Source organism: Falco naumanni, chromosome 1, assembly GCF_017639655.2.
Source record: "Falco naumanni isolate bFalNau1 chromosome 1, bFalNau1.pat, whole genome shotgun sequence".
Classification (NCBI taxonomy): Eukaryota; Metazoa; Chordata; class Aves; order Falconiformes; family Falconidae; genus Falco; species Falco naumanni.
The window spans coordinates 94,889,279-94,904,355 of record NC_054054.1 but is presented as its reverse complement, the minus strand read 5'-3'; the positions used below and the strand labels follow the sequence as shown (position 1 = coordinate 94,904,355).

The following is a 15,077-nucleotide window of genomic DNA, read 5'->3' as shown; positions in this document are numbered from 1 at the left end:
AGGTCTTTCTGGCATCTCCCAAAAGTGCTTGAAAGCACGCAGGTCTGTAATAGGAAGGAGAACGTGTTGGAACAAGTGTTACCTCCTAAAGGGCAGCCCAGGAGCCACTGGCGACAAAGGGGAGTCAGTCACCCTTCAGGGGCTATGGGTGGCCCAGGATGAGAGGCTGGGATGCAGCACAAGAGGATTTCTCAGCTGATCTAGGAAACACGCAGCCTAATCCGAGTCCTGCTGGGTAACCTTGGGCAGTCGTTTTGCCTCTCTGGGCTTGGTGGCTCCTCCTGGCCAGACAGGGCTGATATCCCCCTCCCTGAGTGAAATGCCTGGAGAGCTACCGCCGTGCTGCCACCGAGACCTTCAGCCACCTGGGGTTTCCAGGACAGCGGGTTAAACTATTTTTGATTTAACATACTCCAATTTTTCTAGCCCCTTTAATAAACAAGAGCCATCCACCCACGGTTACCCTTCACAGACTCCTCACTTAAAGGAGCCAAAGAGGCACTGTCAGATACAAGGTAATTACCACAGATTCATGTTAAAAACTCTATTTTTTTTTTAGTCTGTGGCTTCCTTAGTGATGACGAGGATAACCAGAGAGCATCTCTGTGTGCCCTGTGTGCGAATTGGCACTTAGGCACACTGAAGTTGTGTGTGAAGATGATGAAGGCACCTTAAGCAAAGAAGCAGAAAAGGCCTTTTGTTGTTGGGAGCAATTTTACAAAGCCTCTTGTTTGCAAGCGCTGAGTATTCCTGCTGTGAGAGCGCTTTGCTGGCTTTGTTCTGCTTCCCCTCCACACCTGCAGTTTCCTTTTCAGATCCCCATGGGTGTGCTAACAGCAGCATGTCCAGGTAACGGGGTCCCCGACCGCCCCCGCAAAACTAACCAGCGCCACAGAGATGTTTCTGGTTCCCCCTGGCCTTTCTCCTTGTTGCCTGCACCAAGTTCCCTGGGCCCGGACAGGGACAGGGACAAGGACAGGGGCAGTCGCTGCCAGCACTGGACACTGGTGAGAGATCCCCGGTGCACCAAATCAAGCCGTGCCAGTGTGATTGGAACTGAGCTGGGCTGAACCGACCCGAATGGGGCTAAGCTGAGCTGTGCCCAGCTGAGCTGTGCCACACTGACGTGAACGGGACCCTGGCTGAACCGAGCTGAGCCAAACCGTGCTGCTTGAACCCAGGCACACCAAGCCTGTTGGGCTTGGGCTGTGCTGATGCAGACAGAAGTGAGCCCAGCTGTGCCAGACTGAGCCGAGCTGATACTAGCCATGCCGACCGAGCTGAGCTGAGCCAAGCCGTGCCAGACTGAGCCAAGCTGTGTCGGACCGAGTTGAGCCTAGCTGTGCCAGACCGAGCAGAGCTGAGCCTAGCCACGCTGGATTGAGCCGAGCCGTGCTGGACCGAGCTGAGCCCAGCTGTGCCAGACTGAACTGAGCTGAGCCCAGCTGTGCCAGACCAAGCCGACCCCAGCCGTACCAGACCAAGCTGAGCTGACCCTAGCCATGCTGGACCAAACTGAGCCTAGCTGTGCCAGACCAAACCGAGCCTAGCCATGCCAGCCTGAGCTGAGCCCAGCTGTGCTAGACTGAGCCAAACCGTGCCCAGCTTTGCTGGGCCGAGCCAAGCCCAGCTGTGCTGGACCAAGCCCAGCTGAGCCTAGCTGTGCCAGATCGAGCCAAGACGAGCCTAGCTGTGCCGGACCGAGCTGAGCTGAGCCGAGTCGTGCCGCGCCAGACCGAGCCGAGCCCGGCCGAGCCGGACCGAGGCCAGGCGGGGCGGGGCGGAGCGGGGCGGTGCCTAGCCGGGTAGGGCCGCCCCCCTGCCCCGCCGCCCCGCAGCAGCGCACCATGTTGCGGACGGCCGTTCACTGCTCCCGGCTCTGGCGCGGCCCGGTTCGGCTCGGTGCGCCGTTCTCGGCCGCCGCCTCCCCCATCCCGGCGCCCAACACGGCGCCCGACATCGCCTGCAACAAGGTGGGGCCGGGCCGGGGGGCGCTGGGGCCGCGGGCCTTGCGTGGAGGGATCCTTGCGGGAAACGGCCCCCGCGGGCGCCGCAGCTGGCGGTCGGGCTTCGTCCCGCCGTTGTTGCAGCGGAGCGGGGGGGAACGAGGCGAGGGGGGAGGGGGGGGCAGGGGCCCTGGCGGGTGACACGCCGCGCTGGGGCTGGCGCGCTGGGAAGCCCCGGGGCAGGTTGCGAGGCCCCGGTGGCGGCTCCCCCTCCCCCCCGCGGCCATGTCACTGCGGCGGCACCCCCGCGCTGGAAAGACAAACGCTCCCTCGCTGGCACCGAAAGGAGCCGGTGGGACGCCGCTGCCGCCGTGCCGTGCCGTGCCGGGAGGGGCCGTGGGGAGCCTGAAACGGGTCAAGCTGGGAAGTGCTGGCGCAGCCCTGGCCGGGGTGGGCTGGGTGGGCTGTTCCCGCAGTGTTTCCCCACTGTTGCGTTCCCTGACCCGCTCCAGCCAGGCTTCCAGGGACCCACCGAAGTGGGAGCCCTCGTGCGGTTTGCTGAGCTGTGGTTGTTGTTTTTTTTTATTACCTGAAGGCTGTGATTTTTGTTGTGTTTGTTTTGCTGCATTTAGGCTAAAATACGCCCTTTTGTATGGGTGTAGTTTTGGAGCCTGCCCAAGCTGAGTCCCTGGTAATCCCAGCCTGCTAAGGCGCCGTGAAAACTACTAATGCTCTTACCGTTGTCACCTTGATGAGGCTCTAAGGCTGAACCCTGCTCTGCTCCTTTCATTGCAGATTTTCATAAATAACGAATGGCACGATGCAGTCAGTAAGAAAACCTTCCCTTCCATCAATCCAGCAACGGGAGAAGTTATCTGCCAGGTTGCTGAGGGCGATAAGGTAAAAGTTCTCTTGGTGACCGGGTACGTAGGGGTTGCAAGAGGAAGGCATAGTCATCTCTCACCTAGGCCGCTCAGCCGAGCGCCGTGTTGGCAGTAGTAAGTGCCTGACACGTGCAAACACCATGTCGAGTGCTGCTTGTGTTCTTACTTGGCTACTGCATTTAACAAAAACCTCTGGCTTTACCTCTTACTGGTGCAGGCTGGCACTGGGAAGGGCAGAGAGGAATAGTTGTGGTGTGCAAGGGAGCCCAAACTGGGAGGTTGGGGAGCAGCTGGGGTGCAGTTTGCTGGGGCAGGCAGCGATGAAGGCGGACGGCTTTGTGGTCTCGTGGCTGCTGTGCTGGCAGTGTGACCCAGTCATGGTAGCAGAGGAGAGGAAAGGTGATGGTGGGGAGCAGTGTCACGCAATCATCTCGTGCTTTCTGCAAGGCCCTGCTAGGAGTCTGTGGCAGAGCAATTTTGAGCTCTTTCTACAATCTGGAAACTTGTTTCTGTTCCCCAAAGGAGGGATGAGTGTTTGCTTGTTCATGGGAGACTGGCTTGTTCTGGTAAGGCCCTTCCCAGCAAGCCAGGACACAGAACAACTAGAAACCGCTTAATGCCCTGACAGGGAAAATGATGGATTAGAGATCTCTTATCAAGGTAAAAACTCTTTAGACTATGCTGGTGAAATAAAACCCTGAATGAGTGTCAGAAGCACACTTCTAGAGCTTTTTCCGTGCCTTGTTTTAGGATGAAAATATTAAAGCAGCATGTGACTTTCTGGAAATGAGTTGGCAGCAGTCGCGCTGCGCGTAGCTAACATAACAGAAGAATGTCAGTGCAGGCAGAGGTGGAGACGGCACAGCTGTTGTGCCCGGCTGTTTCACTGCTGCTTCTGCTGTGCAGTGCTGCTCTGGTTGCTGCTCATGGGGCAGGTGGCTCAGGGGCTGCAGCCCATGCGCTCCCCTGCTCCAGGACCGATGACAGCTGCCTCACTGCGAGACACTCAAGGTTGCACCTTCTTGCCTCCAAAAAAGCTGGCACTTGTCATCTGGCTGGAGGCTGTTTTCTCCTGGAGATGAAGCAGGGCTTCAGGTGTATTTTGAGCGAGCGAGTCAGGGCTGGTTACTCCTTTCTCACCTTCTTGCCTGTGCTCCTCCGCAGGCAGATGTGGACAAGGCCATTAAGGCAGCCAAAGCAGCTTTCCAGCTGGGCTCGCCTTGGAGGAGGATGGATGCTTCTCATCGGGGAAAGCTGCTGAATCGTCTTGCTGACCTGATCGAGAGGGACCGGGCTTACCTGGCGGTGCGTATCACGCTCGGTGGCTGAGCTCTCTGCTGCGATCCCTAAGCATGGGGAGAGAGGCAGAGACGGGTGGTTTGCGCCCATCGGGTGCAATGAGGGCTTTAGCCACAGCTAAAACTGTGAGAGAGCCACAAGGATGGAAAAACAGTTCTGGGCAGCTGAAAGCAAAAAGGCCACCAGGCAGAACAGATCCAACCTGCAAACCAAGAATCTAATCTAAATTTATACAGGGGACGTTCCCCACCTGGCTCTTCAGGCAGTCTCATTGTCTTTTGTAGGCACTGGAAACTCTGGATAATGGCAAACCCTACTCAGTCGCCTACCTGGTGGATTTGGACATGGTCATCAAATGTCTGAGGTAGGTGTGGAGGCTATAGCGACAGTGCAGTGATCGTTCATGCTCCACGCTTGTGCTCAGCTGGCCCGCGGTAGCTGAACCTCTGCACATGCAGAGACCAGATGCCTCCCGCTTCAGATGCTGTGGGTGACAGGGCTGGATCTGACTTACTGGTTTAATTTGGCCCATAAGCAGGGTATCAGACACTCTGTTTTCCTCTATTTTATTTTTTGCTAGGAATAAGGCTGTAATTCCTGTGACTTTCCAAAGGATTTTTGTTACATAGATGTTTCTCTGTTGCTATATATGGGACTTGCACTGGTGGAGGTAATCTTGTGTTACAGCACAAGCATGACAGAATTTATGTTATGCAAAGTGCTGGCAAAGGTGAGAGACAGAGATGTTTATATTTTCTGTCCATTCTTAAAATGACCTGTTTGGGAAATACTTGTGTTGGTATGTGTTTTATGAAGTGAGTGAAGAAGGGAGGAAAGCAAATAGCTGGAGGAAGTCTCTCATTTTCTGTCAGCAGGAGAGTTGTTATTTTAAATTCAGTAACCAAAATCTTACTGTTGCTAGATACTATGCAGGCTGGTCAGATAAATTCCATGGCAAAACCATCCCGATAGATGGAGACTTCTTCTGTTATACAAGACATGAGCCAGTGGGAGTCTGTGGTCAGATAATTCCGGTGAGTAAAACTTACCAGTAGTTCTGCAGCATTTTAAGAATTAAGTGTTACAATGAACAGTTGTCTTAAAACGAGAGTTGCTGTCTGTTGCTAACCGCTGTTTCCTTCCAGTGGTAAAGAAAGTTACGCTTTCATCCGCTGGGAGGGCTGTTAGTGTGCTCTGGCGGTATAGAACAACCTATTGAGTTCATGGGCTCTGAGTAAGATTTACTTTGTATCTGCTGATTAAAAAGAAAAAATAAAGTCCTACTAAGGGGGTTAATTTTTTTATTTGGCTCAGAACCACAGTTAGGTTTAAACTACAGCCTTGCATTACTATCAAATTCTGTGTGATGAAGAAATAGCCAGCATGCAAAATTCAGCTTTATGTAAGTGTTCTTGTTTTGGTAACTGGTAGCAAGCGTAGTGAGGTGGTTTGTCTACAGCAAAGCTCCTCTTTATAGGAGTAGCCAGGTTCTGGTTGTTACAAAAACCATGCAAATACAGTATGCATTTGCATTGAGCAAGAACTGAACGTAAACGCCTCACCAGTCTTGTGTGCAGTGCCCTGTCATTCATTACAAACAGGCTTTCTTTCAAAATGCTTCAAAAGAGCGTTTAATGGCTAAACTTACAGTAAAGATTAATTCCAAAAACAGCTGGATTTTTGCAGTGGTACTGAGAGACCTCAGACTTCAGAGTACAGTTTTCCTGGACGAGCAGAATGCAGTGCGTGAGGAGCCAAACACTGAAGAGCAGCTAGGGAAAGATCAAAGTCTGCTTTCGGAGGTGCTGCAGCTGATTAGAATAAAGCTCACTGGTTACATGCTGATTAATCAGAAACTTTCAAGTTCAGACAAGCAAGTAATTCCTTGTTTTTCAGTGGAACTTCCCGCTGTTGATGCAAGCATGGAAACTTGGGCCTGCCCTGGCTACTGGGAATGTGATTGTGATGAAAGTGGCAGAGCAAACCCCGCTGAGTGCTCTCTACGTAGCTAATTTGATCAAAGAGGTAAGCAAGAAGGCTGGGTTTCCATCTGCTGCCTTGCTGTCGCTGCTGGAGTGCAGTGTGATACAGCCAAACTGGTGAGCTGTGGAGGGCACGTGGTGGGAACAGAAAAGGGCTGGCTGATCTGAAGAAAGGCTGGATTGTCTTGGGTATCTTAGCGTTTGATTTAGCAAAAAAAACCCCGTTGTCCTTAGAAAGGCATATGCAGAGGACATAAACATTGATTAGAGGACGCTTTGAGGTTCAGTTAAGTAACAAACTTCAGAAAGCTGACAGAGAGAGCTCCAAACTGTGTTTAGGATGTGGGGTGGGGAAAGGAGTTGTCCCAGTTATTGCAAACTGAAAGTTAAAACTAAAGTGAAGAGGCCTACTGAAGCGTTACTAACAGATGAGGGTAGGTGAAATCCTTGATTTGCAAAAGGAGTGATGTTGCTCTTTCCTCCTGTGAACCGGCAGGCTGGATTCCCACCAGGTGTGGTAAACATCATCCCTGGCTACGGGCCCACTGCAGGGGCTGCCATCTCTTCCCACATGGACGTAGATAAAGTGGCATTCACCGGCTCCACGGAGGTAAGGGACTACCTTAACCTCTAAGCCCTTGGGGATATAGAGAATATCTCATTGCTCTAGTACCTTTTCTGTGTAAAATACTGGAGGTGCCTTGCCTTCTACACTTAAAAAAACACAGCTGACTTCAGGGTGTGACATTTATTTTTACTTTATGTAAGACTCTTTAGGTGCTGTCATGGTTTAACCCTGGCCAGTGACTAAGCATCATACAGCTGCTCGCTCACTCTCCCCACAGTGGGGTGGGGGAGAGGACTGGAAGAGTAAAAGTTAGAAAACTCCTGAGTTGAGGTATAGGTAAAGCAAACCAAGGAATTCAGTCACTGCTTTCCATGGGCAGGCAGGGCTCCATCATGCCTAATGGTTACTCAGGAAGACAAACGCCATCACTCTGAACCTTCCCCCCTTCGTTCTTCTTCCCCCAGCTTATATACTCAGCACGATGTCATATGGTATGGAATATCCCTTTGGCTAGCTGGGGTCAGCTGTCCTGGCTGTGTCCCCTCCCAGTTGCCCATTCCTCTCCAGCCCTCTCACAGGCAGGGCCTGAGAAGCTGAAAAGGCATTGATTTAATATAAACACTACCGAGCAACAACCAAAAATATCAGTGTTCTGTCAACACTGTTCTCATGCCAAATCCAAAACATGTCACTGTACTAGCTACTAAGAAGAAAATTAACTCTGTCTCAGCTGAAACCAGGACAGCATCCACCCCTTACTCCATACCATTTACGTTGTGCCACACTTTCCAATACAACCTCATTAACCACCACCACTCTTCTCATCCTTTGATATAATACACAAGTATCATTCCCCTTGTCTGTGGGCCGCCCCTGTAAAAATGTCTACCAAATGTCCACAAAATGTACATTCAGTTAATTTAGTCTGTGACTTTGGGCTCTGTCTGTTATTGTGGTGTTGTGGTTTAACCCCAGCCAGCAATTAACTGCCATGCAGCCGCTTGCTCACTCCCTCCTCACCCAGGGGGAGGGGGAGGAGAATCGGAAAAGAATGTAAAACTCGAGGGTTGAGATAACAACAGTTTCACAATTGAGATAAAATAAAAACAAAAGAACAATAATAACAATAACAGTTATAATGAGAAAGAGGGAGAAGGCAAGAGGAATGAAATCCAAAGGGAAGGGAGGGTGATGCACAAGACAGCTGCTCACCACCTGCTGACCCGTGCCCAGCCCGTCCCCGAGCAACGATCAGCAGCGGGCCACTCCAGCCCTCTTGCTGGCGAGCCTGAGAGACCAAAAAGTCCCTCACCCTCCGTGTTCCCACACCAAATCCAAAACACAGCACTGCACTAGCTACCCAGAAGAAAATTAACCCTATCCCAGCCGAAACCAGGACAGGCGATCACTCGAGAGGAGAGGTTGTGTGGTGTTTGAGGTTACAGGGCACCAAAGCCAGCTCAGGTCAGGTTGCTGCTGCACTTGTACTGCTTCTTGTAAGGCTTGTCCTCCATTAGTTCAGATGGTTCCTGTTATAGTAACTCTTATAACATGCAACTCAAATCATGGGTTACGACAATTTAAAGGTATATCCATTACAGTTTCCTCTCCTGGTCCCTTTGGACCAGCCTGTAGGGTTTAACATTGCAGTGAACTCCTCCCTTTGCTTCTGCTCCAGCTTGGACTTATCCACAGGCTGCAGCCCTTTAGAGTGATACCTGCTCCAAGTGGAGCCTCAGCTACGAGCCACAGTCCCTCGAGAGGTGCACCTGCTGCGGCTTAGCCTTACCCACAGCCACAGTCGCTTCAAGGTGCATCTGTTCCAACATGGCCTTATCCACGGGCTGTGACACTGACCTGCTCCAGCGTGGCCTTACCCACAGCCACAGTCCCTTCAGAATTAAATCTGCTCCAGCACGGCTTCATGTGCAGCCACTGATGGTTCGGGCTGTACCTGCTGCAGCATGGGCTTACCCACAGCCACAGATGCTTCGAGGTGTACCTTCTCCAGTGTGGATTTGTCCTTGGGCCACAGTTCCTTCAGGGATAGACCTGCTGTGGCACAGACATAACCATGGCCACAGACACTTTGAGATGTGCCTGCTCTGGCATGGACTTATTTATGGCCACAGGCACTTTGGGGTGTCCTGCTCCCACGTGGACTCATCCACAGGTCACAGCCCCTTTGACCTGAGTTCGTACTGGAGTTCCAGTCTGTCCAGTACAGCAGCACAGGAACAGCAGCCATGCCCTGGCAACCTGCCAGCCCCGGCACATCACCATTGCTGTTATCAAAATGTTCCCAGGCACAGCACAGTGAGATGATAAGCAGTACAGCAAGCAGCGAAAGCAAAAAGCAGCCACTAACGAGCACTAGACTCTAATATACAGTAAGGCAAGCAAGCCCCATGGCAAGCACAGAAACCTGGCAGTTAATAGCTAATCAGCAATACAGGTATAAATTCGAAGTAGCACATTCCAATCAAATCTGTCGTTCTCTCAAACCCTTCGTGCCCCACGTTGCGTGCCAAAAGGGACTGTCATGGTTGAACTTCAGCTGGCGACTAAACACACAGCTGCTCACTCACTCCCCTCATAGTGGAATGGAGGAGAGTGGAAGTTAGAAAACTCATGGGTTGAGATAAAGACAGTAACAGATAAAGCAAAAGCCATGCATGCAAGCAAAGCAAAACAAAGAATTCATTCACTACTTGCCATGGGCGGGCAGGCAGATGTTCAGCCATCTCCAGGAAAGCAGGGCCTGTAACGGTTACTTGGGAAGACAAACACCATCACTCCTGAACATCCCCCCTTCTTCCCCCAGCTTATGTAGTCAGCATGATGTCATATGGTGTGGAATATCCCTTTGGCTAGTTGGGGTCAGCTGTCCTGGATGTGTCCCCTCCCAGTTTCCCGTGCCCCTCCAGCCCTCTCGCTGGCAGGGCCTGAAAAATTGAAAAGTCCTTGACTTTATAATATAAACGCAACCAAACCCATCAGTGTTCTATCAGCACTGTTCTCACACCAAAACAGTTACTGCAGCAGGTACTAAGAAGAAAATTAACTCTATCCCAGCTGAAACCAGGACAGGTGCCTTCTTTAGAATGCTTCCCATTGTTGCCCTTGTGCTGCTTCTTGCTAGAGGTGAAACTCTGGGCAGGCTTCAGTTGTTCCCTTAAAGCCCTGACAGTGAAGGGATTATTATTAAACTGCTGACTGCAATCTAAACCCAGCCACCCTGCCAGGTGTTGCTGTATGTAGGAGTTAATTCCTAATAACCTGTTCTTCTCATGATGCAGGTTGGGCATTTGATCCAGAAGGCTGCAGCAGAGAGTAACTTAAAGAGGGTGACACTGGAGCTTGGAGGAAAGAGTCCAAATATAATCATGTCTGATGCAGACAGTAAGCACCTGCTAGTGTAATATTTGATCTGACCTTTTATGTTGCCTTTCTGCAAGCAGAGCTGCAGGGGAAAGGAAACCTCTCCTGCACTGTGTGAGTCTCCAGCTCTGACACCACCCAGCTGTTCTCACCCAGTGAAGGCTCCATGCCTCCTGCTGTAGCTGCCGTGTTTGTGTATCAGCACGTCATCGCTCCCACTTCTTTCCCAGTGCTGTGAATTTCAGTTCTCAACAAATGAGAATCATTTCAGTATCTTCCCTCCAGTTTTTAGTTTCATTTTTGTTTTCATTTCTTTCCCTTTCTCTTTGTGTGTACCATTATTCTATTCTTAGGAAGTTCTTGTTCCCTCATCTCTTGCATATGGTCTAGATTTTTGGTCTTGATGAGCCAACACACGTACTTTTATATGGCAGGCAGGAAGGAAGTTCTTCTAGGTCTAAAATAACTTGTCCTTAATACCTGATAATTTCAAATGAGAACTATAATCTGCCTCAGATCAGATTTTTTTTCTCTAGTATGGGGTGCTTTAATAGACCCTGCTACTAATTAAGTCTGTATGTAACTTCCACCCTACCAAAGCACAGAAAATGCTCGTCAGCTGAAAAGACTTTGTATCGCTGATACTCCAGCAGTCTGCGTGACAGTTGTTCAAAAGAAGTCACTTACTGACTCTGGTTGCTTTTGTTTGCTTATTTGTTTTCCCTCCTCTCCCCAACCTTAGTGGACTGGGCTGTGGATCAAGCCCATTTTGCCCTCTTCTTCAACCAAGGACAGTGCTGCTGTGCTGGCTCCCGAACATATGTCCAGGAAGATATATATCATGAGTTTGTGGAAAGGAGTGTTGAGAAGGCCAAGGCCAGGGTGGTTGGAAACCCATTTGACTTTAAAACTGAACAGGGGCCTCAGGTAAGACCAGGAAATGTCCTGAACTTTTATCTCATTAAATAGTCCAGATATTGAGTAGATTAGAACGAAAGGTATCCTTCTGTCTCGTGATTCACCTCCTTTGAACTGTGCCCATTATCTCCTTGCTTGTGCATGGAGGGAGAAGTTAATTAACCGTTCTGATGGTTCCAAAACCTCAGCTTGACACTGGCATTTAAAAATTATCATCTCCCTTTGAAGCTGGCTTGGCAGTCTGTTTAAATGAGGAATTGCTAAAGCACAGTCACGTGCACAGCAAGTTGTAGTTGAATCTTTTTTTACCCCCAGTAAAGGCAAAGCTGATCTGTCTGTCCTCATGGCTTTTAGGTAGATGAGGAGCAGTTTAAGAAGATCCTCGGTTACATTAGTGCCGGGAAGCGTGAAGGAGCCAAACTGCTGTGTGGCGGCAACCCTGCTGCAGACAGAGGCTATTTCATCCAGCCAACTGTCTTTGGTGATGTGCAGGACAACATGACGATTGCCAGAGAGGAGGTGAGATCTGCAGCACCTTTCTGTCTGTCAGCTTCTCACTTCATCGTTTTGTCCCTTTTGATGTCTGCGAGCACTGGGTATTCATGAACTGCAGAACCTGACACTTCTTAGAAAGTTACCACATTAAACTTCCCTTCAGATCACATTCTGGGCTCTTCGTAATATGGGAAGCGATACTGTGAATGTGATGTCCCGTGTGACTTCTAGTGTATGTACAGAACAGCATCAACACAGCCTCCCTTGTGATCAATTTACACAGATTTTTACATGCTCTGTTTTGGATTTTGCAGATATTTGGGCCGGTCATGCAGATTCTGAAGTTCAAAACAATTGAGGAAGTCATTGAGAGAGCAAATGACTCCAAGTATGGCCTAGCAGCAGCAGTCTTTACAAAGGATCTTGACAAAGCAAACTATGTGTCACAGGGCCTGCGAGCTGGAACAGTTTGGTAAGCCTTGACACTTCCTAAATTGCTGGAAGCTTCCTTGTGTGCCGCCGTTAGTCACTATGCTTGCTCTTTGATAGCCTGTCTCTACTTTGGATCCAGTTTTATGTGTCCCTCGCTGAATGTAACATCAGACCTTCGGTTGTAATGCTAACTGTAAAATTTGGGTATTTTAAGCTTCTGTGCTCCCCCTGTGAATTAGTGAATGGAATGAGGGAAGAGAAATCCAGTACTGCAGTCAGCAATGACAGCAGCTGCTGCAGGGCTCTGAGTGCCAGCAGTGAGTAGATCACTGGGCACGTCTGTGCAGTCCTGGTTGCTGCCGCGAGGTTCCTCCGTGTTCTGTGGCCATGCTGAAGACTATACCAAGGTCAGTCCTTCATCACCAGTTTACTGTTCTAGCATGAGGTTTTGGAGAGCCAGTATCTTACTACTTTTTTTTTTTTTAATGGTACCGAGTAAACAAGTAGGTGCTTTTGATACTTGTCCTCTGAAGGAAGTGTGGGGTGGCAGCCTGGGCACTTGGTCCGGTGATAATGAGAGACATAAATTGATTTCCTGATGTTCTGTTTCCTGGTTGCTGAAGATGAGGTTTCACTATTCATTAGTTCTGTTGGCTGAGAGAACTGTCAAATACGGAAATCCTGCCTAGAAACTCAGTTGTCCCTCTGCTGTAGAGAGCCGAGATGGCCCTTTGTTGCAAAAAGGCTCTTGCACTAAGCAATTCTGAAACCACAGGTGCTTAATTCTTCGGTTCCATTTCAGGATAAACTGCTATGATGTGTTTGGTGCCCAAGCCCCATTTGGTGGCTACAAAGCTTCTGGGAATGGGCGAGAGCTGGGAGAATATGGTCTGGAGGCATATGTAGAGGTGAAAAACGTGAGTATCTCTGTATCCAAGGCCTTCCCAACCCTCTGCTGTAGCTCCAAATTGTATCTGTGCCTGTTGGTATAGCCTGGCCTAAGAGTTGTAGTTCTTCCTTCTAATGCTTGAAGGAAGCTGCACTTCTGAAGTATCTGCAAACACAGCTCCATGTAGCTGTATTTAAAACAGAAAGCTAGCTTCACTTTATACTGCCGAGGAAAACAAGGATATGTGACTTGATAGATTACCTGCACCACTTGGCACTGCTTAGCTGTTTCTCACTGTAAAGAACGCAAGTGTCTGGACTTCTCCGTGAGTTTATTCTGGGGAGGAAAGGAAGAGCATGTGCTGGGGGTGCATGCCTGATGGGTGGAAGGTGCTGTAGGCACTGGCAGATGAACACTGGGCACTCATCACTTCAAAGGGGGAATGTGGGCAGGGGTCGCCAGTAATTAATGCCGCTCTCTTGAGTCATACGCCCTTGAGTCCAGGTGTGAGACCAAGGTTCCTGGTGTTAGGCAATCCCATCCCAGCAGGCTGACTAATTTCCTGGAAGAGAAGGCAGAAAGGCTGTCACGCTGTCTGCTTGCAGCTGCAGTGTCTAAAGCGTGATGGAGCTGTTGGACAGAGGTTAGCCCACGGCCTCAGGGTTACAATGCAGTGAAGTGTGTAATGGCCGAGGGCCCCCGGCTTTTGACTAGCAGGGGCTGATTTGGTACTTGAGCTCCAGATGAGACAAACAAGTGTGCCTGCTCCCACCTCTCAAAGAGCAGTAGCATCTCTGGGGAGATGCTATCACCCAACCTTTTAGCTTCCCCCTCTCTTCGAGCCTTCCAGATGGCCAAGGTGATCCCAGTCACTGACCGGGATATACTGTCATCTAGTTCTGGTTCTCTTCTGCAGGATGCTGCTACCTCCCAGCCTTCAAGTGAATATAACTGAACGCTGTCTCCAGGAAAATAATAACTTGTAACATTTATTTTTTTTTTCCCTGCTAGGTGACAATCAAAGTTCCACAGAAAAACTCTTAATGGACAGCAGCCTCTCCCTGTGTTTGGAGACACCTATGCAGCTTCATGAGATACAAAGCAAGGAATCCTGTTCTTAACACATGCGGAACTTAGGTGGAAAATGTGTAGCTTTGCATTAAAAAATGTTTCTATAGAAGGTACTTGAAGGAGCTTTTGTTAAAAAATGCAACTTGGATTTATCTTTTCGAAATAGCAAATACTGTCAGTTGAATACTAATGCCATGAGTACACAGGTATACTCTTGTCGTATCTGTATTTGACAGATGTGCTTTTTTTTCAGTAAGTCATTTAAATGCCTGTCTGAAGTAGGTTTTATAATTCTTGGCTTACCAGCTAGCTCTATACTCCTTGTCCTATACACCTAACATATACATTCCTGTTCCATAAGCAGACTCAGCTGTGTAGCAGAGCAGAAGCCACCTCTCAGCGTGAATCTGTGAGGTAAAAGTTTGCTCTCAGCTGCTCCCATATGCTCTCACTGTATCTACTCACAATAAACATTCTCTTTTAGTGAAGTTAACCCTGTCTTTGTTGGAGCAGTTTGTGTCAGTGAGCTATGCAGGAGCTCAAGTGCATGTATAGTTTGTATTTTCTCCCACACATCTGTTACCCCCTGCCTCAAGCAATTTTTAAGTTGTTCGCCGAGTTTCTCTGCTGCCTGCTTTCTGTGTATTGCCTTAACATTAAAAGAAGATCTGATAACTGTCCCCAGCAAAGCAGGCAGAAGCGTTACTGAAAATTGTAACCAGGAAAACTCCAAACCAAATGGTAGTTTAGAAAGCCAGCCGAGCTTTATTGCAGTGCTGGGTGCGTGGGAGATCTTCCCTCATCACACACCCCCCCCAAGCTCCTTGAGGGTACATAATATATAGGGTACTTGCACATTCATGGTACATTACATTCTCGTTTTTGTTCATGTATAGGACTGGTTACAAGTTTTCTGCTTTTAGTGTGCACTCTCAGACAGCACTACTGAAGGTTTTTACCAACCCCACCTGCTCCCCTGCAGGGGTTTGCCCTCTTTGGGCAAACCTGGGGGTGTGTGTGTGTTTGTGTCACGATTTGCCATTACCACAGTTATCTTTGGCCTGCCTTCAACGAATTTTCTGTGGGTTGTAACACCTTAGCGGCTTGTCTCTTGCAGCCAGAACTTTTCTCACTTCGAGGCTTCTCTCTGCACTGTTTACATAATTGTGTTCTTACTCTGTGTTTCCCCAAGGCTGATTCCCTTGATTAGGA

At 49.5% G+C, this 15,077-nt stretch overlaps 1 protein-coding gene across 1 annotated transcript; it reads left to right on the top strand.

The window, feature by feature from the left end:
* Positions 1-1,812: 1,812 nt before the first annotated feature.
* On the top strand, positions 1,813-14,358 carry ALDH2 (aldehyde dehydrogenase 2 family member). The gene is made up of 13 exons (XM_040608652.1): positions 1,813-1,973; positions 2,742-2,846; positions 3,995-4,135; positions 4,414-4,493; positions 5,052-5,163; positions 6,026-6,154; positions 6,608-6,721; positions 9,979-10,081; positions 10,803-10,987; positions 11,333-11,497; positions 11,788-11,945; positions 12,708-12,822; positions 13,806-14,358. Exons 1-13 carry the CDS (start codon positions 1,848-1,850, stop codon positions 13,836-13,838), a joined length of 1,566 nt encoding a protein of 521 aa, XP_040464586.1. The 5' UTR covers positions 1,813-1,847; the 3' UTR covers positions 13,839-14,358.
* The last annotated feature ends 719 nt before the right edge of the window (positions 14,359-15,077 follow it).